The 25,371-nt window shown below is 37.4% G+C and overlaps 1 protein-coding gene across 3 annotated transcripts in view; it reads right to left on the bottom strand.

Annotated features, from left to right (window-relative positions):
- Positions 1-25,371, bottom strand: part of VPS13B (vacuolar protein sorting 13 homolog B (yeast)) — a 1,072,080-nt gene that overhangs the window by 633,878 nt on the left and 412,831 nt on the right. For all 3 annotated transcript variants that reach the window (XM_006859183.1, XM_006859184.1, XM_006859185.1), the window contains 2 exons: positions 14,593-14,702; positions 4,921-5,068 (listed from right to left, as the gene is read on the bottom strand). In XM_006859183.1, the coding sequence (XP_006859245.1) occupies positions 4,921-5,068; positions 14,593-14,702 (258 nt within the window). The remainder of the gene's footprint in view (positions 1-4,920; positions 5,069-14,592; positions 14,703-25,371) is intronic.

The raw sequence follows: 25,371 nt of genomic DNA on the forward strand, positions 1-25,371 counted from the left end.
ATATATATATATATATACACATGTTGTTGTTGTTGTTATGTGCCGTGGAGTCGGTTCTGACTCATAGCGAGGGTTTCCAAGGCTGTGAATCTTTACAGGAGCAGAAAGCCTCATCTTTCTCCTGCGGAACAGCTGGTAGTTTCGAACAGCTGACCTTGTGGTTCATAGCCCGATTCGTAACCACTGCATATGTATATAAACAAACACTGCCCAGTCCTGGGCCAACCTCACAATTGTTGCCATTCCTGAGCCTACTGCTGCCGCCACTGTGCTAGTACATCTCGTTGTCTGTCTTCCTCTTTTTCTCCGACCCTCCACTTTACCTAACATGATTTCAATCTCCAGTGACTGGTCCCTGCTGAACATATCCAAAACAAGAGAGACAGAGTTTGGCCATCATGGTTTCCAAGGAGCACTTTGACTGTACTTTTTCTAAAACAGATCTGTTTGTTCTTTTAGCAATTCATGGTACTTCCAATATTCTCCTCCAACACCATAACTCAAATGAATCAATTCTTCTATGGTCTTCTTTATTCACTATCCAACTTTTTCATGCATATGAGGTTATTGAAAGTAACATGGCTTTGGTCAGGTGCACTTTAGTCCTCAAACTGACATCTTTGCTCTTTAACACTTTAAAGAGGTCTTGTACAGCAGATTTGATCAATGCAATATGACGTTTGATTTCTTGACTGCTGCTTCCATGGGTGTTGATGGTTGATCTGAGCAAAATGAAGTCTCTGACAACTTCAATCTTTTCTCCATTTATATGGATGGTGTCTATTTGCCCAGTTGTGAGGATTTTGTTTTCTTTACATTAAAGTGTAACTCATACCGAATGTTGTAGTCTTGGATCTTTATAAGCAAGTATTTTAAACATCATATATAAACACACACATATATGCATACATGTATATGCACATAATATACAGAAAGTAGTGATTAACAACAGAAAATTATATACTTAAAATTTTTCTATGTTCCTCACTATATATTAATTCTTATATAAATAATTAATTATCAGTTATTAATTTTTATATAAAACATGGACTTCTGGTGTGGCACACTGTAGGATCAGCACAGATCTGTGAACCACTATGAACCAAGGCAGGCAATTCAAACCCATCAGTTGCTCCTCAGAAACCCTGTATAGGGTCACTATGAATCAGAACCAACATTATAGCACTTAACAACAACATATAAAATATGTAATCCTCATGTGGCAATATTGGATAAGACAGCACGGGACTGTTAGCTGCAAAGTCAGCTGTTCAAACCCACCAGCTGCTCTCCATATTTCCTATACAACAGGGTTGCTATGAGTCAGAACTGACTTGAAGACACTTATCAAAAATAAAGAACATATAAAACATGAAAAATATTATATTGAAACCAAAATAGTGAGATAACTGATATCATTTTAACTTATGAAAAGTACATATAAAAGTATCTTTGACTATACAGATATATTTTCAAATCTATGACTATACTTTCTTTGTAGTTCCATATCATGTCACGGGAGCTTGGGGAAAATCACTATCTCTTAATTCCATTTTCTGTGAACTTTTTGAAGGCTTCCTGTGTATTATCATTTAAACTATAAACATTCTCTTTCAATACTAATATTCCTTAAAATTATTTATCAGCAGTCATTTAAAGACCTGGGATGAAACGTAAGGCAGGGAGCCCCAATACATGGTTTATAGTGCTTATAAAGTTAAATTTATTTATCAGTTGACATTTTGGTGACATTATTTTCTTTTATTAAGAGGTGATACTTTTAAATCTTTATGTAAGCTACCAGTTCGAGAGACTTACAATTTGAAAGTATTTAGAGTGGTATCTAAAGGAAGTGCTATTTGTTTATAATCGTAATTCAACATAAAGCACAGATAATCTCTATGGTATAAAAGCTAACAAATAGGCATTTTGTTAATTAGTAAAGTAAATATCAACAAAATAAAAGGTTTGTGAATATTAGCTGGTAGAATTATAATGACACCATATAATAAATACAATGTCGCATTTTAAGGCGAATAACAGCACAAAATAATAATAGTTATATATAAAAATTATACCACATTCCTAAAAAAAAAAATTATACCGCATTCCTGTTGTAGTTACTAAATATGGTAAAGAAATAATACTAGCTCTGCCTCTAACTCATAATCTTAAATATGTCTCTTTTATCGTTTTTCCCATTCAAGATTGGGGAAAGGACTGAGATGGGAAAGAATCAAGACCTTGGGACTCAGGAGGGAGGCACTTTCTCATTCAAAATACATGGGTCCTACTTGGTTTAAAGGTGGAGGAACTGAGAACAGAAGAAAGCTCCTCTCTACTAACTACTGGAAACTTAGGCAGTCACTCTGGGCTCAATGCCAGCTGGAGGCAAGCGGGCACTATTTCCACAAAGAGGCTAAGATCTGAGCCAGAAGCAAGCTGTAGTGCCAAGCACAGGAACTACCTGAGAACTGAACTAAGATAGGCTCCTTTCTCCAACAAGAGAAGTGGCCATGCAAACGCTGTGCAGACTAGGCCAGGCCAGGCCAGCTAGCCAACAGTCATGTCCATGCTCCTCACCAGGCCCTAGAGGTCCCTGGTAGGGGCAGTTCTGGTCAGTGACTCCTGCCAGTAGCTTGACCTGGGATACCTGGGGAGGGGCAATAGGGGGTCGTCACTTGAGGAGCTTCAAAGACAGACGGAGCTGATGTCACAAAGGAAGATGTCCCTGAGGTCACAGCCCATCTCTGCTATCTGGGCAATCAGCTGACCCTCCTGACCAAGCAGGATTTTCACATGAGATTCTCAGTACATAAGAAGCTTCTGTAGGATCACCAGCTGGCCACCTGACCCTTACTCCCACATTTTACTTTTCTGCTCTACATTGTAGGGCACCTCCTGGGGCAGGTACTCGAGAAGCTTCTCCCTGATGATGTTGGCACCGATCTCCTCAGGGGTCTGGGTAGTGAGGACCCCACTGCATATCACCCAAGGCCTGTGCCAGGAGGTATAGCTTTAACATTTGCACATTCTCTTGGCTCAAGGCTGATAACATTCCGATCTCCTGGAAGTGGAACCAGCCAATCCTTGTGGGTCTGGGCCCTTAGCTTCTGGGCTGGAGCAGGGGACGGTGGGATGTGAGCCGAAGGCCTGATTCATCTTGATCGTCTTCCCATAGATCACACCCTCACTGAGGGTGGCTGTGAGCCCCAGGACAACTGACGTCTACTTCAGACAACCTCCCTGACTCAGGAAAAGGATGCTAAGAATCTGGGAGAACTGGCTTAAGCACTGGAGCACCTAAGGACTGAGCTGGTTTCACGTCCACTTTTCTAAGACAACCACAAGAACCACACCCAGATCAGCAAATTCCAAAAGGTGCCTCTTCTGTTTCATGGGTGCTCATGAGAGTAGGTACGTCAAGGAGAATCACCTGGGCCTCCTTCTCTGTGAAGGCTTCCAGAGCTTCACAATGAGTGGTATGCACGTTTTGGAAATAGGGAACACTTTTCGGCCCAGCAGCTCCCTGGGAATGTTGACTTTGCATTCAGGGCTCCTGGAAGGACCATTCGCAGGCCCCTGGGGTGCTTAAGTATGTCTGGGCGATGGACCAAAAGGAGATCCTGCTCGTCTCTGTACATGGACACTGGGAGGAAACAAAGGAGTCAAGGAACTGTCAAGCTGAGTAAGACAAGGAAGCGATCCAGAGCAAAGCCCTGACCACATTAGGGAGAGGCCGAGGACAGGCGTGGACAAAGAAAACAACGCTGGTGACATAAGACACTCCCCTCTGCTCAAAGCCCAAGAACCAGGGAGGAGACCTCAGCCAGTCCAATACCTTGCTATTTCAAGGCCCAGCTAATCCATACACTTTTGCTGAAACTTCCTTGTGCATCCTACCACATATATCTTATATTTTCTACCCTCAATAGCTCGTACAACAGAGTCTTGCCCATAAGAGACACTCCATAAGTAATTTTTGATTTCTTGAAAACATAAAAATCTGAATCACTATGTTTGAGAATATGAGTTAGAAGAAATAAATGTGAATACCTAAGATACAAAATCACCTGAAGAGAGATGGCCTATCATAAAAAAAAAAAAAAAATTAGAAAAAAACATGCATGAAAATAAAATCACAATGTGCTTTTTAACTACACAAAAGGATATTGTAATATCTGTATAGATGACCTAGCTAAGAAAGAAAAGGGGAAAAAGATAACTGAGACATATAATGTTGTAGTTGTTAAGTGCCTTCAGGTCAGTTCTGACTTATAGCAATTTCCAAGGATCAGCTGGTGACTTTGAACCACCAACCTTGTGGTTCAAGCTAACCTTGTGGTCCAGTGCTTCATTCTACAGTACCACACCAGAATTCCATGAGATATAGTATTATTTTCAATAATTCACTCTAAGAAGGAACAAACTATTATAAGAGAATTTTCCCTAGATTACTTGTGTTTCTGCAAGTCTTGCCAACTAGTGGCACTGACTGCTTATGCTCTTGACTGCATTTTCAAGAACAGTTATATAGAGAGTAGCCTTGGATGACAGAGGTAACAACATCCACCTGAACAAAGGATAGGTGTCCTTTTGCCTTACAAGGTAGAAATCATATCTCTCACTAGAGAAAAGGATAGGCAATATTTCTGTCCATGATAGAAGAAATGAGTTTCCTAAGCTCAGAGTTCCTCTCCTATAATGTCGCGTACTGTATTTGTAGACCTCACCTGGCCTGCTTTGTGCCACCCTGTGGAAATTGGTCTCAGGGCACTATAGCAAGAACTTGCTCATTCTCTGAGTGATAGCCTTTTGTCTCCATTTCTACTGAGTCTAACGCTTTCTGCAAAGCCTCTATGAAGCCTGTGAAAGACAAACTTGTTAGCTTAGAGACAGGATAGAATCTCTGAGCCTTACCTGTTACGGTTTTTGTTTTTATAGGGCTGCTGGCATATTCAGAGGCCTGATACGACTGCTGCTTTGCCAAAGGAGCGCTTCCAACAGACACTTCATCCTCTTTCCTTCTGCCAAGTGGCATAACAAGAGGAACAGGGACCACGGGCTGCTAGAAAGAAGCAAAACGAAATACTGAGTGGTGTGTCTGCTGAAGCAGTGAGGGGTAAAAGGTGGCATCACTGACGACAGCCCTTCACAGACTGAAGGAGGGGCTTGGTTATCATCAATCAACCTCCCTCTCTCACGCACTCACAAAAACACACACAGAAACAGAGCAAATTAAAATGAAAATTTACCATTTATGGACAGAAAACAATAGAAGTATTCAGTGTCAACACAAATTTTATACATAGAGGAAATATGGAAAGGGAAGATCAAACCTAACATTAATTTTTAAAATTATGATTCCTAGAACACAAAGGTATCCTTATAAAATTATGGAAACTCTTCTTTAAACTGATTGCATACATGCACACTGAACAGTCCAAATTAAAAAAAAAAAATCGACATAAACCTCTATATTTGGCATGATAAAGTGTTATCTATAAGACAAAAAGCATCAAAAATATCTACACTTAGAGAAAGCTGGAAAATATTATGGTCCTACATTGAATGCATAAGTGCTGAGTTAGACAAAAAGCAATTGTTTCATCTTTATTCACTGAAATAAACTCTGATGTTACTGCTGATAACGCCCAATACAAACTTGTGAGATACCTGGCAAAAAAAGGACATTTTTAAGTTTTCTACAGGAGGATCAAAGATCAGTGTTGAACTGGATAGAAAACAGTCATTAAAAAGATGGTTTTAGCCATAAATCAGGAAGAAAATTGCAACTTGGGAAACATCAGATTCATCAGATGATAACTGTAATAAAATTATATCAAATGATGAATTTGAATGGGGTGGCGGTTAGGTTGCAATGTAATCTGATGTTATTTTGAACAACACAATCACCAAAATTTTGCAGATTCTACTATGCTGTTGTATGCCGTGGAGTCGGTTTGACTCATAGCGACCTGCATAAGATTTCCAAGGCTGTAAATCTTTACGGGAGTAGAAAGCCTCATCTTTCTCCTGCAGATTCTACTATAAACTTCACTTAATTTATACTTGTGGCACTGTAGGATAAGCACTTGACTGCTAAGCTCAAGGTCAATGGTTCAAACCATTGTTCCTTGGAAACCATATACAGTGTAGCTATAAGTCAGAATTGACTGGACAGCACTTGGTATTACTTATATTACAAAGCTACGTGAATGGCTAAATATACACATTATATAGGTAATACTGATGTACCAAATCTGGATTAGAGGAAAGAGATGCAAATTATTTTACTATTAACTAGTTTGTTAAGTAAAAGAACAAGATGAAAAGATTAATATGTTGTAGAGTGCCTAATTTCACATTAAGTATTTAGTCAAACAGAGAATTCCATGAATTTAAACAATTCAAATCATTGAAAACTAAACATACAAAGCACAAATATTGGTGTACAAAACAAATACAGTAAAATAACACTTTTAGGATTGAAAAAGAAACTATTTACTTTTAATATGTAGTCTAAAACAACAAAGCAATATGTCAAACAATTATTTGATTTTCTACAGATTTGTCTTTGTGGATTCTTTATGCTTCAAATATATAGATTTTGTACAACCTATTTGACAACTAATACGTAGCCCTGTTATTTATCTTTTGAAGTTAGTCTATACCCTTGGAAGTAGCTAATAACATTATAAGTAAGTGTTTTTGATGTTGCCTGTAATTTTGATATACACTGATCACCATTTAAACAATGCCTCAAACATCTCTATAACCTAAGTGCTATATAAAAAAAAAAAGTTTCTTTTTTCTTGATGACCATGGCAAACAGTTACATATACTACTTTTATTAATCCTTAACATGGTCATCTATTCTAATAACTACTAGTAGGTATTAAGTTCCCAGTATTTAATTAAATCCACTACTATGCAATTAGGGTAAATATGATATATATTCTTACGGTAGAAGAACAAAATCAAATTATTTTTCATGACAATCCACTCCAGGCTATTATATGGTCACACCATTCAGAGTGCACATTATAAATATTAACTACAAATCCTTATTTTCCAAATTGTCTATGTTGTTGTTGTTATGTGTCGTGGAGTTGGTTCCGACTCACAGTGACCCTGCACAGGGTTTCCGAGGCTATAAATCTTTATGGGAGCAGAAAGCCTCATCTTTCTCTCATGGACCAGCTGGTAGTTTCGAACTGCTGACCTTGTGGTTCGCAGCCCAATTCGTAACCACCACGCTACCAGAGCTCCTTAAATTGTCTATAATACCCAAATATTTAGTCTCAAGCTTATCTAAAACTCTGAAATTAGTTTAGAAAATTTAAACACTTATACAAATCTAAAAAGAAAATAGCTTTTTGAGAGCTAGATGAGAAATACTCAACTTATTGAAACTTTGATTTATCTAAATTTAATTCAACTATAAAATAGGGGAATGATGATTTTGATTAACAAAGCTGTGTGTTCTATAATATTTAGTGACTTCATAATCCTTCTAATTCCAAGGCCATGATTTAAATCTGAAATAAAATAAAGCTCTGTAAGAAAATTTGACAACGCTCAGAGGGAAAATTAACACACAAAAAGAAATTAGATAAATATTATATGCTTGTTTTAACGCCATCAAGTCAGTTCTGACTCAAACTGACACTGTGTAAGGTTTCCAAGAAGTGGCTGGTGTATTTGAACCACTGACCTGTGGTTAGCAGTCCAGTGTTGATCCTAGAGTGCCATACTACACAATGTGTTACTAAATTCAAGTACATACAATAACTGAAATATTAAGATCAATGTAAGCCACGATAATGTCAATATCCTACAAATGAAAGAGAATCTTCAGTTGGTAAAAACTCCAGATATATTTTCACTGAGGGAAAAGGAAAATAAAGCTCAATTAAAATAATTTCTAACACAAGACTAAGAATGTTGTATGTCTTGTGCACAGTTGTACTCTAAACATCTACACCGAGTGCCCGCATGTTAGACCCTCATTTCATGAATGATTGGTAATACAGGCATTGTGACTCTGGCATTCCATGATCCAAGGTAAGGAAACAGTGATACTGTATACTTAGGCAATAATATTGGTCATATATTAATAATTGGAACATGGAATGTAGCAAGTATGAATCTAAGAAAATTTGAAGTTGTCAAAATGAAATAGAAGGAGAGAACAAACAAGATGGTGGATAGGGTAGAAGCGCAGTGAGGAGCTCTGTCAGCAATAACACCAAATACCAGACACCAAGCAGGTTCAGGAGATGGTCTCAGAACTCTGAACCACATATAAAAGAGTATTTAGAAAATTGGAAGGCTTACAGCCAGCAGAATTTGGAGCAGAAGCAAGAAAGTGCTTTATAATCCAAGGCGCTCAGCTGCTGCCTGAGAGGCCATCTTGGGTGAGACAGAGCAGGGGAAAGATCAGAGCAGCCAAGGATGCCTGACAGCACCATGGAGTTAAAGGTGTGGACATTCTTCTTTCTTTTTTTTTCAATCTCTTCATTGGTCTCTTGCTGTCTCTGCACAGCTCCATTCTGGTGACTAGAGGGGATGGTTGGGCAAGTAGTCACCCTCCCATACACCCGGAGGGTTCTATCATGCATATGCATAGATCTCCTCAAAATTTAAAGAAAAAGTTACCACTTAAAACCAAACGGCAGCATAAAACGGGCAAAGCTAGCCCGGAACTGTTTATCACTGGGAAAAAGGCCTGGACTGGGGTTGTGGAACAGGACAAGCAGACTAAAAAGGAAATAGACCGAAAATTAAATCTTGAGTTACATCATAACAACTACCATCTTGAAATTCCTCAGGCGGCCTTGAAGACAGGAAGTCGAAAAAGGACATTAAAATCATACTCATATTAGATACTGAATTTTCTTTTTTACTCTTCTCTCTTTTCGGCGATTATAGACTACAGCATCCAATCTGTCTTTTCTGCTACTGCTGTTTTGTTTTTTTGGTCTCCTATTTTCATTTAGAGGGCTCTTTCTCTCCCTACATTACCCAAGAAGAGACAGTAATTGCTACTGTATAGTCAAGCTACAATCACATCCTATAAAACCCCACAATCCGGACAAGAACCAATACCAGCTGCCATACACCAGGTAGGCAGCCAACATCTGTGACAGTTACTCTGAGTTGAGTAATAAGAACAGTGAAAATGGAAGCCCATCTCCTGATCACATCTACCTGGAGGCAATCAGAAAGTATAAAAAATATCAAAACACACACTCACCTAAGTATTAAGGCCACAGCTAACTAAGTACTGAATATGCCCAAGAAACAGAAATGGATAACCATATCAGCACATGTGCAGAAATGAGGCAAAGTGACTGAGACAAATGAGCTGGAGGTAGAACTATACTCAAAACTGGAAGGAGGGCAGGCTTTTGGATATGCCTGAGAAGGAATTCAAAAAATAATTATAAAATGTATCAAAACCCTTTACAATGGAGTTGAGAAAAACAAGGAAGAAGTCAGGAAAGCACTCCAGGAACAATCAAATAAGATAGTTATAGCATTGGAAACAATTCTAAACCTACAGAAAGAGGTCCAAATGATTAATAATAGAATATCACAAATGGAAAATACATTGAAAGGGCAAAGGAGTAGAAATGAAGAGATGGAAGCTAGAACTAGTGAGCTGGAAGACAAATCTGTCATTACTACTAAGATAGAAGAGCAAGCAGAGAAAAGATTAAAAAATCTGAAGAAATTCTAAGATTCATGTTGGACAATATGATGAGACATAACAAGAATATCGGCATTCTGGAGTAGGAAAAATCACACAAGTCCACAGAGGAGATAGTTGAAGAGCTGCTGGAAGAAATTTCCCTAACATCCTGAAAAGCAAAAAGATAAGCATTCAAGACGCTCAACGAACCCCAGGATGGACAGACCCTAAAAGAAAATCACCAAGGCATAATAATCAAAATCTCCAAAATCAAAGATACAGACAGAATCCTGAAAGCAGCTAGGGAAAAGAGAAATGTTACATACAAAGGTAAGCACATCAGATTAAGCTCAGATGTCTCAGCAGAAACCATGCAGGCAAGAAGGCAATGGAGAGACATATAGAAAATCTTGAAAGAAAAAAACTGCCAACCAAGAGTCCTCTACCCAGCAAAGCCGTCAATCAAATACAATGGTATAATCAAAACATTCCAGGATAAACAGAAGCTAAGGGATTTTGCCAAAGCCAACCCTGCTATAAAAAACATCCTAAAGGAAGTTCTGTGGACTGAGAACCAAAAAGAACAGACAACAAGGAGAGACTGACATATGTGGCAGCACCACACGGAACTCAATCGACAAATGGAAGAGTCGAGAACAGAATAATTCTATAAGAACACATTCAGAAGATCAGGTAGGTCATTCTATGATCAAAACAATTAAAATGTGAAAGAAGGTAAACACATAGGAACAGAGATCCAGGTGGTGAGAAGGTCAGGTAGCATTACAGGATAAAATAGACTGTCTTAAATGGAGGAAAAAGTTAATGGAATATAAGGTAACCACAACAGTAGGGTTGGGTTGGGGGTATAGGAGAAGGTGGAGGGAGGCTACAGTACAGCACAGGCTAGGGGGCAGACACATCATAATTCAAGTATTGGGGAGGGCAATACAAGAAAGGGGAGGCAGTAGAAAAACAAAGTAGATAGTGGACACCTGAGCCCATGGACAAGGACATAACCACAGAGGGCTAGAGCTGAGAGTGAAGCATCCAGCTGATATAATGTGAGGGAAGATGCATAAGAACACCCAATCTTGCAGACAGTACCCATTTGACCTAGCCTCAATGGCTTGATAATCAGAACTCGACTAGATGAAGATTAAAAAAAAAAAAAAATTTTTTTTTGATAAAGGAAACAAGGGTAAATTGCTACTATTTGATTAACTTGACCTATACTCGTGGAGGTAGTAACTCTAAATACCAACAGAGAAGGAAGAAGTCTTCACATCAAGTATCAATGTTATCCCCTCTGTACACAGACAGGGTAGATAGGGATGGGAAAATTAGATCTTGGCTACCTAAAATGAGGCGACAATAAAGGCACAAAATGACGGGCTTACATAGTTTCAAGAGGGTCTTTAGTTTCTAAAATGAGGGGGCAATAAAGGTACAAAGTGACTGGCTTACAAGGTTTAAAAAGGGAGTTTAGTTTAAGAGTGTGCAGGGGAAGAAAAAGTCCCCACTGAATAGTTTTCATCTTGTCTAGATGGGTCTGGTTAAGAGATGGGGATAAGATTCTTATGATTCAACAGTGAGTAACAGTTAAAATGACAAATTGTGACTCTCACAATTGTAAAGGTAGAAGTTTTGAAACAAAAATGGGGAAGTACTTAATCTTACAGTCCAGAAACAAAGGACCCTAAGACCATGAAGGGAGAAAAGCACAAGCAGAATATGAGACCTTATCCAGAGAAGCAGAGATGCCAGTGATGGAGGCAGAGATGGGGCCATGGAGAGAGGGAGTAGCTGAGGACTCTAGATTCCTGGCTGGTAGCCAGGAGGCAGATTTGCAGAATGTGTCCTTTGGCGGTGTAAATTATTACATACATAGGCCTGAGTGTTTGAAAAAACAACAACAACAACAAACAAACAAAAAAGAGTTAAAGTGTATCTGATGGTACATGGAGGGGATTATAATCATTGTAATGAAACAAGGTGTATGATTTGTTTAATGCAAAACTGATGATCTGCCCTATAAACTCTCACTCAATTCACACTAAAAACTCTAAAAAAAAAAAGAAAGAAAGAAATGAAATGGACCACATAAACATTGATATCCTAGGCATTAATGAGCTGAAATGGACTGGTATTGGCCATTTTGAATCTGACAATCACATGATTTACTATACTAAGTGGAAAATGACAAATTGAAGACGAATGGCATCACACTCACACCAAAAAGAAGATTTCAAGATCTACCTTGAAGTATAATGCTGTCTTGATAGGATAATAACCATATGCCTATAAGGAAGACCAGTTAATACAACTTATTATTCAAATTCAACCACCAACCACTGAAGTCAATGATGATAAAACTAAAGAATTCTACAGGGTCGCTATGGGTCCAAACTAACTAGAAATAACTGATCAAACTTGCAACAGGAGAAGGCTGTGGAACAGACCAACAATTGTTCATATGCAAGGTCAGGCTGAACCTGAAGAAAATTAAAGCAAGTCCACGAGAGTCAAAATGTGACCTTGAAGATCTCCCACCTAAATTTAGAGATCATCTCAAGAATAGACTTCATGCATTAAAGAACTAATAGCCAAAGACCAGCAAACTTGTGGGATGACATCAAGAACATCTTAAAGGAAGAAAACAAAAGATTATTAAGACAATAAAGAAGGAAAAGATCAAAATGGGTGGCAGAAAACATTCTGAAAGCTGCTCTCCAGAGTACAGATGCTAAAGCAAATGGAAGAAATGAGAAGGTAAAAGAGCTGAACAGAAAATTTCAAACAGTAGCTAAAAAGAAAAAGTAAAATATTATAGTGTAATGTAGAAAGACCGACACTTATAAAACCAAAACAGAAAAACACGTTCATCATTTCTCAAGTTGAAAGATTGAAGGAAAAAACTGAAGCCTCAACAAACAATATAGAAAGATTCTATCGGCAAAATAATGGATGATGCAGAAAGCAACAAAAGAAGATGGAAAGAATACATAGAGTTATTGTACCAAAAAGAAATGGTCAATGTTCAACCATTTCAAGAAGTAGAATATGATTAAGTGCAGATAAAACTAAAGGAAGAAGTCCAAGGTGCAATGAAGGCATTATTGGCAAAGAACAAGACACCGGGAATTGATGGAATACAAATTGAAACCTTCCAACAAACTGATGCAGTATTGGAGACACTCACTCATCTATGCCAAGAAATTTGGAAGACAGCTACCTGGCTACCTGATTGGAAGAGATCCATATGTGAGCCCATTCCAAAGAGAGGTGACCCAATGAAATGTGGAAATCATTGGACAATATCATTAATATTGCATCCAAGTACAATTTTGCTCAAGATAATTCACAAAGGGGTGCCAAGAGTACACTGACAGGGAACTGCCAGAGGTTCAAGCCAGATTCAAATGAGGACAAGGAATGAGGGATATCATTACTGACATCAAATGTATCTTAGCTGAAAGCAGAGAATACAGAATATCAGAAAGAGGTTTACCTGTGCTTTACTGACTATGCAAAGGCATTTTGATTGTGTGGATCATGAGCTATGGACAACATTCTGGGTAATGAGTATTCTGGAACACTTAAGTGTGCTCATGAGGAAGTTATACCTAGATCAAGAGGCAGTTGTTCAAACAGAATAAGGGCACAGAAGTCTTCACCACTAGACCAATAAATGACAGTATGATAAATGGAAAAAAATATTGTCAAAGTTGTCAAAGACTTCATTTTGCTAAGTACTAATGGAAGCAGCAATCAAGGAATGTACAATGTATTGTACTAGGCAATTCAGCTGCACACTACCACCTCCTTATATTGTTCAAATGTAAACATATCAGACTGAGGACTAAGGTGTGTATTTTTAATAGCTTCATACGCATGTGAAAGTTAGACAATGAATAGGGAAGGACACAGAAGAATTGATGTATTTGAGAAGAATATTAAAAGTACCATGGACTGTGTTGTTAGAAGTACAACTTGAATGGTCCTTAGAAGCCTAGGATGGCAAGACTTTGTCTCTCAATTCTTTGGATATATAGAGAGACGGACATCATGCTTAGTAAAGTGGAGGGTCAGCAAAAAAGAAGACCCCCAAACGAGATGGATTTGTACAGTATGAGCAGCAATGGGCTCAGGCGTTACAATTATGAGGCTGGTAGAAGATTGAGCAATGCTTTATTGTGTTCTGCAAAGGATACCTATGAGTTGGACCCAACTTTATGGCACCTAACAACAACAAAAGCATGTGACCTTAAGCAAATAATTCCCAGAAACCAATAATTTCTCTAACTTTAAGATGGATATAATAAAATCCATCTTTCAGAATTACATATAAGTATTCTAGCATACAGAAATGTACTTAAATATCCTAGAAACAATAATTAGCTACTTCTTACTTTGTAATTCATGCTTCTTAAAATAAACATATATCCCACCCCTTTTTTCATTAAACATATCCAAAGGTTGGCATTCAATGTATGAATTTTAAGTAAATTTACAATTGAAGAAGAAATACAGAGCTAATAAAGACAAAGTTAACATTTACCAACACTGTGCACTATGAAGAAAAGTAGGTCAGTAAATTAGGACTACCGATACTAATCTCTCTAATCTACTCACTTCACAAATAATTATATTGAAAGTTCTTTTAATAGTTAATGACACTCTATGTTGGGCTACAATTTCTTGTACAGAAAATAAACTGTAGAACTGCTTAAAAAGATTTTTTGTTAGGAGGTTGCATAGAAAAAAGAGACATTCTAGAAATTCTGAAAAAAAAAATTTTAAATCAATAGAATCAATAGAAGATATATTTAAGTAATAATTTACTGATATAAAGACTAATTGCATGAATTGAACACATTATAAAAACCTCTTACCTGTTGTATATGTCTACTGGTACGTTTCTGAGGCTGATAGATAAGCCATGTATATAAAATTGGGTCAATATTGACTGATAGTCCTTGCACTCTACAAAGAAGCACAGCACCTAAAAAAGAAAAATTTTAAATTCTTATAATTTCATGTTAAAAAAAACTTAGTACTACTTCATATCCACTAAGATAGCTATAATAAAGTAACAATTGTTAAGGAGAATGGAGAGAATTTTGAACAATCTTAAATTGCTGGTGGGAATGTAAAACGGTACAACCACTTTAGAAAACAATTTGGACATTTCTCTAAACACTGAATGTAAAGTTATCATATAAACTTCCAGGGTGAAAGAAAAAGGGCACAATTAAAGAATAAAAAATTTAAAAAATCATCTTGGAGGGAAAACAAATGACCTTAAAAGAAGAATGCATGAAACAGGAATAAGATTCTCTGGGGTGGGGCGGGGTGGTGTGAAGGGAGGAACTAATGAAAGAATCTCTTATCAAACAGATCAGAAAAATGGTAAAAGGTGGGAAAACAGAAAAAAAAAAAAAAATCCCCCCAAAATAATAGACAGGTAGTATATATAACTAGATAACATTAAAAAGTCAGTATAGGAGGTAACTAAATAACATGCCTATCAAGGGAAGGAAATAAATAATAAATAATTATTCAAGGCAACTTTCCAGAATAGAAGACCATGTATTTATAGATTAAAAATACCCAGGAGGTATCCAGAGAAGGAGACAGAGATGAGGACATGGAAAGAGGGAGCAGGTGAGGACTCCAGATTCATGGAAAGAGAGGGACTGAGAGCTGGGGGTGGGAGGCAGACTTGCAGAATGCGACCTTTGGTTGATTAAATGATTATACATTCCTGAGTGTTTTGGTGAACACCGCACACACAAACAAAGCAATTGGAAGCAAATACTGTTGATTGATACATGGAGGAGACTGTAATAATTGTTATGAAACAATAAGTGTAAAACCAGTATTTCCCCATGTAAACTATCATTCAATTCACAATAAAAACTTTTAAAAAGTGGGGTGGGCATTTGCCCAATGACAAACTTCAGAAGAGTTGGTAATGAAAGAGGAATGGAAACAAGAACCACAGAGAAGAAGGAGGATAAATTATGCTACACTGAGGGGATTGCAATTATTGTAATGAAATGAAGTGTATGATTTGATGTATGTATAAGAGGTGATCTGCTCTGTAAACCTTCACTCAATACACAATAAAAGGTTTAAATAAAAAAAAAAACAACCTGGGAGGTATCTAGTACAGAGGAAAAAAAAGCTACACAGAAGTCACATAATTTTGAAATTTCAAGATAGTGAAGATAAACAAGCCTCCAGAGATTGAGGTGGATGAAGTTACATTACAAGGATCACCAACACAGTAGAGATCTGGACTTTTAAAGAACAGTAAAAGATAAAGGAAATGGTAGAAAGTCTTCAAAATTCTGACTGAAAATTATTTCCAAGCTGCAGTGAATTTCACTCCTAGACAATTAGATGCACAAAGAATAAGTTCATTTTCACATACTAAAAATCTCAAGATGTGTCTCTCATGTACCCTTTTATACAATACTAATCTGGAATGTATACCACCAAAACAAAAGTCTTCATCATAAAGGAAACATGGGATCTTCTTTCAAATTAAATAAAAACCAACACAGGACAGAAGTGATACAAGTCCCCAGGATAGCAACAGTGAATTAGTTATCTGTGCATTGAAAACAACAGAAACCTTAATACAAAAAGAAAACAAAAGTTATCCCCAAAAAATGTATAAGCACAGCATACAAATGATCTTTGAATAGTGTTCATGTATACTCAAGAGTATTACGAATCATGTTCATTTGTAGCCAAAACAATGTAAATTATGAATCAACAAATCAAAGTTAAGAAATCAGCTATTACAAGGATTGATATATAAAAAGACTATGTGGTGGGGCATGGGGAAAGTGTTATTTTTTTTCCATAGTAAAAATGTATTAAACAATGTCCTAAAATGACATTTAAGAAAGAGCAACAAAAGTTATACATATTGCTAAAGAAACATGTGCCTAAGCACCAAAATGATTTCATATCTAAAGCTCTGAAAAGAGAACATAAGAAGTGTAGGTGCTCTTAAGGAGAATATTAATGAAATGCCAAAACTTGGAACAGCAGAAAACAAGTTTGTTGTTGTTGTTAGATGCCATCGAGCAGGTACCGACTCATAGCAACACTATGCACAACAGAACGAAACACTACCGGGTCCTGGGCCAACCTCACAATTGTTGCCACACTTGAGCCCACTGATGCTGCCACTTTGCAAATCCAACTCAATGGGGGTCTTCCTATTTTTCTCTGACCCTCTACCTTAACAAACATGACATTCTTCTCCAGTGACTGATCCCTCCTGACAATATGTCCGAAATATGAGAGACGGAGATTGGCCATCCAGGCCTTCAAGGAGCACTGTAGCTGCACTTCTTCCAACACAGATCTGTTTGTTCTTTTGGCAGCTTATGGCACTTTTAATATTCTCCTCCAACACCATAACTCACACGTATCAATTCTTCTACAGCCTTCCTTATTCACTGTCCAGCTTTCGCATACATATGAAGTTACTGAAAATACCAAGGCATGGGTCAGGCACATCTTAGTCCTCAAGCTGACATATTTGCTCTTCAATGCCTTAAAAAGGTCTTGTGCAGCAGATTTGTCTAATACAATACGTTGTTTGATTTCTTGACTGCTGCTTCCATGAGTGTTGATGGTTGATCCAAGAATAAAGTCCATGACAACTTTAGTCTTTTCTCCATTGATAAGAATGTTGATTACTGGTCCAGTGGTGAGGGTTTTTGTTTTCTTTACATTGAGATGCAATCCATACCGAAGGCTGTGGTCTTTGATCTTTAAGCTATGGACAACATTGTGAAGTATAAGTATTCCTGAACACTTAATTGTGTTCATGAGGAATCTGTTCATGGACCAAGAAGCAGCTGTTCAAACAGAATACAGGAACACTGAATGGCTTAAAATTAAGAAAGGTATGCGACAGGGTTGTATTCTTTCACCATGCTTATTCAACCCATCTGCTGAGCAAATAATCCGAGAAGCTGGGTTACATGAAGAAAAACATGGCATCGGGATTGGAGGAAGATTCATTAACAACCTGCGATATTCAGATGATACAACCTTGCTTGCAGAAAGTGAAGAAGACTTAAAATACTTACTAACGAAGATCAAAACAAAGGTTGTTGTTATGTGCCATGGAGTCGGTTCCGACTCATAGCATTCCTGCACAGGGAGGTTTCCGAGGCTGTAAATCTTTATGGAAGCAGAAAGCCTCATGTTTCTCCCACAGAATAGCTGGTAGTTTCTTTCAAACTGCTGACCCTGAGGTTAGCAGCCCAATTTGTAATCACTACGCTACCAGAGCTCCTGACACAAGCCTTGTATTTTTAAAAATTATTTTTAAAATGCTGGAATAAATTTCACTGGGTAGGTTCAAAGTACATTAGATGCAGCTGAAGAGAGCACTGTTGAAATGGAAGAACCACAATCAGAATTTGGAACGAAGCACAGATAGAAACTAGAATGAGAAATACCCACATACAGGGTAAGGAAGGAAGACCTAGCATACATCTGATTAGAATTTCAGAGGGAGATACAAGAGAATTTGAAGACACAATATTACTAATGAAATTAAAAACACTGAGGAATATATACCAACATCTATAATGTTGTTGCTAACAGTCAAGTTGATTCTGACTCACAGCAACCATGTTCAGGGTTTCTGAGTAGTGGTTCAAATCCAAGAATTACAAGCTCAATTTTTTAAAATAGATAGAAAAAAAACTCTACAAAAAACTGAAAATCACTAAAGCACAGATGACAAAGACAGATCAACTATAAAAATAAAAGAAAGTCAAATTGAAAACCAACATTTTACAGCACATAGTCACTTGTAAGGAGTCCTGGTGTGTCACTGTGGGTTAATGCGTCAGACTGCAAAGTCGTTTGAACTGCAAGAACAGTGGTTCAAGCTCACCAGCTGCTCCTTGGAAACTCTATACAGGGTCACTATGGGTTGGAACCAACTTGATAGTACTTAACAACAACAATCACTGATAAACATATGATTATACTTAAAAATGTATAAGAATATTGCCCACATTCTTCCGTATGCCGCTAAATATGTATTTTTTAAAATAAGAAGAGAAATTCAATGCATTTAAAAACATAAATCAGGGTAAGATTTAGTCTCTACTATTATGCATAGTATAAGTCATACAAATCATTATTTTTTTTAACTCTGATGTAAACTATCAAAAATAAACGTTAACTAGTGTATAAATAAAAATGTATGCAAACTAGAAAAATCAAAAGTAAAATAAAAAATTAACAGAAATCTTATATGTGGGAAAGATTATTTTAAGTCTTTTCATATATGTCAAAAACTAAATGTGATAAGTGGAATTTCAAAAACTTTCTCAATCAATAAGTAATTAGCATGCCTAGAGTAACTACAATTTTAAAGAAAGGGAAAACAATTATCTTCAGTATGGAAAATCTATCTTAAATGCCTAATTAATCATGACTTAAAAAAATACATCACCAACATGCTACATAAATTATATGGTTATATTGTACAAAAAATGTCTTTGTGACTTAAATCAGGATTTCAAATTTACAAAGGCTAAATATGTGACAAAAGAGAGTAATACATTAATTGAACATCAATTTTGTTCAAATTATAATTCAGAGGTAATATTCTCTTAAATTTAGAGGGATATTTTCATCCAATACTGAAGATATACTCTTTAAAAATAACACACAATATCTGACATATAAGTGTGGAGGCAATTAGTGTGATACTGGCTTGACTCAGACCAGATTCCCTATAAATCACTAAAATTTGGCAACATATTATTCTGTTTAATCTTAGCCGGGGAGACAACTTAAGAGACAAGTGTACTTTACTTCTCTGCTCACTGCCAAAATTGCTCACTTATCCACATTCCATTCAGACTTCACCAATTAGCTAACCCATGGCACCACTGTCAATTTCAGTTACACCCTAAAGTGAGGTATGAGAACTGAAAGAAAGGTTAGAGACTAAAGTGGAAAACTTAAAAATTAAAGGTATATGCTTCTTCTAAGTTACAGATTATATACAACAGTCACTGATATCATTTTGTAAAATATCAAGTTATACATGGGAAAAGTATCCAGCATATTATCGTCTTAAAACAATTTTTTAAAAAAATATTTTATTCTTGTGCTTTACATGAAAGTGTACACAGGCATTAGGTTCGCACTTAACAATTTTGATAAAATTGTCCCATGACATTGAATACTGTGTCATCATTCAGATTATTGCTGTTCTGTTTGGTCCATTTCCACTGATCTAGTGGAGCTCTGGTAGCGTAGTGGTTACGAATTGGGCTGCGAACCTTAAGGTCAGCAGTTAGAAACTACCAGTCGCTCCGCAGGAGAAAGATGAGGCTTTCAACTCCCGTAAAGATTTACACCCTCGGAAACCCTGTACAGGGTCGCTGTGGGTCGAAACCGACCCGATGGCACTTAACAACAAGTGTGGCACATGGGTTAATGCACTGTACTGCAAGGCTGGTGGTTCAAGCACACCAGCTGCTCCTTAGAAACCTTATACAGGGTTGCTATGAGTTAGAACTGACTCACTAGCACTTAACAACAACAACAACAACAACATTATACTACAGGAGTCCTGGTATGGCACTTAGGATAAAGCCCTGGACTGCAAAGTCGCTTTGAACCATAAGGTCACAGGTTCAAAATCACCATACATTTCTTAGAAATCCTATAAAGGGTCACAAGAAGTAATTGACTCGATTGCACTTAATAACAAAAACATTAATATATACTATCTAAAACATAAACCAAAAAAAATTTAGAATATTTCTTTTCCATACATATCAAAACCAGCAGAAATAACTTCTTGTAACATTTCTTGTAGCCTCACGTCAGTTGGCATTATATAAAGTCAGTATAACTGAATTGATGCTTTTGAGTTATGGTATTGGAGGAGCATATTGAAAGTATCATGGGCTGCCAAAATAACAAATTTGTGTTTGAAAACGTGCAGCCAGAATGCTCCTTGGAGGCCAGGATGGCCAGACTGCATCTCTCATACTTAGGACATATTGTCAGAAGAAACAAGTCACTGGAGAGGGATATCACGTATGGTAAGGTGGAGTGCCAGAGAAAAAGAGGAAGACCCCTATGGAGATGGATTGGCAAAGTGGTAGCATCAATGGGCTCATGTGTGGCAGCAATTGAGAAGTTGGCCGAGGACTGGGCAGTGTTTCATTGTGTTGTGCACTGGGTCGCTAAGAGTCCGTACCGACTCAATGGCACCTAAAAACAACAGTGCCAAATGCCTGTGCTTAGTCAACAAGACACTGGTAAACATCAGGTTACTATCCTCTTCTTTTATCCAAAAGCAATCGATATCAGCAGTGATATCCCTCATTACACTTCTTTTCAGAATCCGATTTGAATTTCTGACAGTTTCCTGTTGAAGTACTGCTTTACTAGCTTGCAGAATGTGCCCTTTGGGCACTCACAAATTGGTTAAAATTGCTTTTTAACATTTGCCTGATCAGGACAGAGGCCAAGGGGCCACATGACTGAGAAGTCAAAAACAGGAGTAAGGTTGTCTGTAGTACGGCAGAAGACAAGTGGTGTTCGCGACAGGAAAACTGCTGCATCTTGAGTTGGTTTGGATCCTGAATTGTAACCTGTTCACTTCCCTAATAAACCCCATAATCACGAATATTATTAGTTCTGTGTGGCCACTGCAATGGATTGTCAAACCCAAACATAAAGTAGACAGGGCTGAGGGAAGGATGGGTGATGTCAAAATAGGGTTATGATGTTGATCAGCATTGGGCTGATTTTGAGTTTGATTCTCTTTCTCCCTTATGAAGCCAGTAGAAGTCAAACATGGCTCCCACATGGTTTTTGCAAGCATAAATGTGGATCTCTTTCAGTTGTTGTTATTAGGTGCCATCGAATCGGCACCGACTCACGATGACCCTATGCACAACAGAACGAAACACTGCCCAATTCTGGGCCAACCTCACCATTGTTGCTATGCTTGAGCCCACTGATGCTGCCACTTTGTGAATCCATCTCGATGGGGGTCTTCCTCTTTTTCTCTGACCCTCCAACTTACCAAACATGATATCCTTCTCCAACGACTGGTCCCTCCTGACAATATGTCCGAAGTATGAGATGAAGTTTGGCCACCCTGGCCTCCAAGGAGCACTCTGTTTGCACTTCTTCCAACACAGAGCTGTTGGTTCTTTTGGCAGCCCGTGGCACTTTCAATATTCCCCTACAACACCATAACTCAAATGCATCAATACTTCTATGGTATTCCTTATTCAATGTCCAGCTTTAGCATGCATATGAGGTTACTGAAAATTAGGCAAATTCCTTGGAATAGACTAGTGAGAAATTCCAGTGCTACATCCATTGAAATCCTTCTACTGGTATTCCATCAATTATCAGAGCCTTGTATTTTGTTAATGCCTTCAGTGCAGGACAGACTTCAATTTTCTTCAAAACCAATGGTTCTTGATCATGTGCTTTTCTATATAGTGACGTGGTATGTTCTTTCCAGTTCTCATTCCTGTATCATTCAATATTTTGCCTACAAAATCCTTCAATATTGCTACATGAGTTTGATTTTTTTTTTCAGTTCTTTCAATTTCAGAAACGATGGCCACGTTCTTACCTTTTGACTTTCTAACTCCAGGATCTTTGAGTATTTCACTATAGTCTTTTACTTTGGTTTTCATGAAATCTTTTGTTTAGCTCTTTGACTTTATCATTTCCTCCAATTGCTTTAGCTACTCTACATTCAAGAGTAAGTTTCCCACTATCTTATGACAATTTTTTAGGTCTTTGTCTTCTTTTCTCTCATTTTACTGACAATTTTGTTTCTTCATGCATGATGCTATCCTACCTGACTGGTCTTCAGTCATTAGTGTTTAATGTGTCCCATGCATTCTTGAGATAGTCTGTAAGTTCAGGCGGGATATAGTCAAGGTCACACTTTGGCTCTTGCAGACTTGTTTAAATTTTCTTCAGTTTCAACTTATCAACTTCTGTACCTGAAGTTGATCAAACGTATAATCAAGATGCATAAACCATTACTGGTGACAGTGTGCTAAAGTTGGATAAAAAGAAGAAAGATCAATAGCTGGAAAATATGGCGTTGGTAACAGAAATGATGCTGAAGATCAAATGATAAAAGTTTGCAAGACCAACAACTCATTTACTAGAAATACTCTTTCAAAAACATACATGAAAACTTTGCTGGATGGAATAAACAGGAATCAAATCAACTATATCTGTGGAAAGAGGCAATTTTTCGTTGTTGTTAGGTGCCATCCAGTTGGTACCGACCCACAGCAACCTCACAGAAGCAATGGAGAAGCTTAATATCATCAGTTAGAAGAAAGCCAGGGGCCAACTGTGCAACAGCCCATCAATTGCTCATATGCACATTAAGATAAACCTGCAGAAAATTAAAACAAGTTACGAGAACTAACGTACAAACCTCAGTATATTTTTATAACCTTTCTACATATGTATTCATTAATATCATGTTTTCCTTCTATTCTTTGAATTTTTGCTTGTTTGGTTGTTTTTAGGGGTGCACATATTTATAGTAGCTGCTATGAGGTCTTTGTCTCCTAAATCCAATGTTGTTGATGGTGTTATGCGCCTCCGAGTTCATTCTGACTCATCATAACTCCGTATAGGGTTTCAGAGGCTGTATATCTTTGCAAGAGCAGACAGCCTCAATTTTTTCCCCACAGAGCGACTGGTATACTTGAACCACTGACCTTGTGGTTTGAGCTACTGCTCAGCCCAATCAAAATTAGATTCTACTGACTACTTCTGTTTTTGCATGGTTCTGGGTCGCACTTTCTTATTTCTCCTAATTTCTAATAATTTTTAGTTGAAAACTAAACAGTTTAAATATGTTGCAGGAACATATAATGTTTTGTTTTTCTGAAGATGACTTTTTTTTTTAAAGTTGGTAGGAAATTAACTAGCCCATACTAAAACTTCAAAGTCTTTTTCTCTATAATGTACAGAAGCTGATAGTTTTGCTTCATTCATATTGTTGTTGCTATTATTTTTTTTATTGGTTTGTTTTGTTCATGTCTTTCTACTCTGACTTCTTAGAGGTCTCCTCTACTCTATGGCTTACTCAACTACTAATTTCAGCAGAGATACCACACACCCATTGAGATACCTCAGGTCTGATTTCACCAAGCTGTGTGTGACTTGATAAATTCACTCAAATATGCAGCAATTTTGTAAGTCTTACAGGAGTTCAGATTTTGCCAAACTTTCTGGGATCTCCTAAGTGCCTGCCAGGCAGCCAAGAATGTGTGGGGAGTTTATTATCTCAGTCCTTCTGCAATTACTTCATTTCCAAAATCTCCCTCTTAAAAATTTCTACTTGCTCTTCCAACCATCCTGAAACAAGTCTTCAAAGTTTAGCAGGTAAAACTCAGTAGGTTTCTGCAGCCAAGTCTGAAGACATGGGAATGCTTCCTGACAATGAGGTGAAGACCTCATTGGTGTTACCATATGAGGAACATATGAGCTTTTCACAAATAAACACTTCCTAAGTTCTTTCCTGCATTCAGCTATTTTCCTGTACTTGAACTGGTTGCTTTAAATAAGTTTGTCCACTTTAATGTTTCTGTTCTGGGCAGGAGAATCGCCATGCCACCTCATAGCACTACACCACAAGTAGATTCCCGTTCAACTACATTTCACAATTATATTTCAGCAGTTAGTGCAAAATTTACTCAATTTCACTTATAAATGAAAAAGTATAAATAATTTGAGGAATAAGTAAAACAGACTCTTTGTAGAAGGAGAACTGATGTATGTACAAGTCTAATGGCCAAGCAAGTTTAGCATGGAAAGGGCAGGATGTTTTATAAGAAGAAAGAAGAGTGCTTCAATGATGTCAAAAGTCATTTGCATGAGTAATTCAGTAAAGAGCACTTACAGTGCCTATGTCATGAGCTGGTATCTTAGAAACCAAAATAAAATGTCATTTGCTACATGCAAAATGTCTTATAAGTCAGCACATTTGCCTTAAATGATTAAAGCTATTTAGTAGAGATAAGAGTATTATCAAAATAAGCTAAATAAATGTCACATGAATTAATTTTTTGTCTTAAAATAAGAACATAAGTAAATGAACTAATAAAATTGCATTACAATGAATAAATCCCCACTTTTAATACCCTGTATTAGTATTTCAAAATAAGAAATGATGGATGTTTTTGTAGCCCAGAGCATACTTGGCTACAGAAAAAAATTCTTCTTTTCCTAATAGTTTAGTGTTTGTAACATGGTATCTACAGACATGTTGTTGCTGTCAGGTGTCATCAAGTTGGGACCTACTCAAAGCGACTCTATACACAGCAGAACGAAACAATGGCTGATCCTGGGCCAACCTTACTACCGCCGCCACACTTGACGCCATCAATGATGCCACCTGGCTGATCCATCTTGTTGGGGGTCTTCCTCTTTTTCTCTGGCCCTCCACCTTACCCAGCATGACATCATTCTCCAGCGACTGTTCTCTCCGGACAATGTGTCCAAAGTATGAGGCCATCTTGGCCTCCAAGGAGCACTCTGGTTGCACTTCTTCCAAAACAGATCTATTGGCTCTTTTGGCAGTCCAAGGCACTTTCAGTAAT

The sequence above is a fragment of the Chrysochloris asiatica genome, unplaced genomic scaffold (assembly GCF_000296735.1).
Source record: "Chrysochloris asiatica unplaced genomic scaffold, ChrAsi1.0 scaffold00031, whole genome shotgun sequence".
Taxonomy (NCBI): Eukaryota; Metazoa; Chordata; class Mammalia; order Afrosoricida; family Chrysochloridae; genus Chrysochloris; species Chrysochloris asiatica.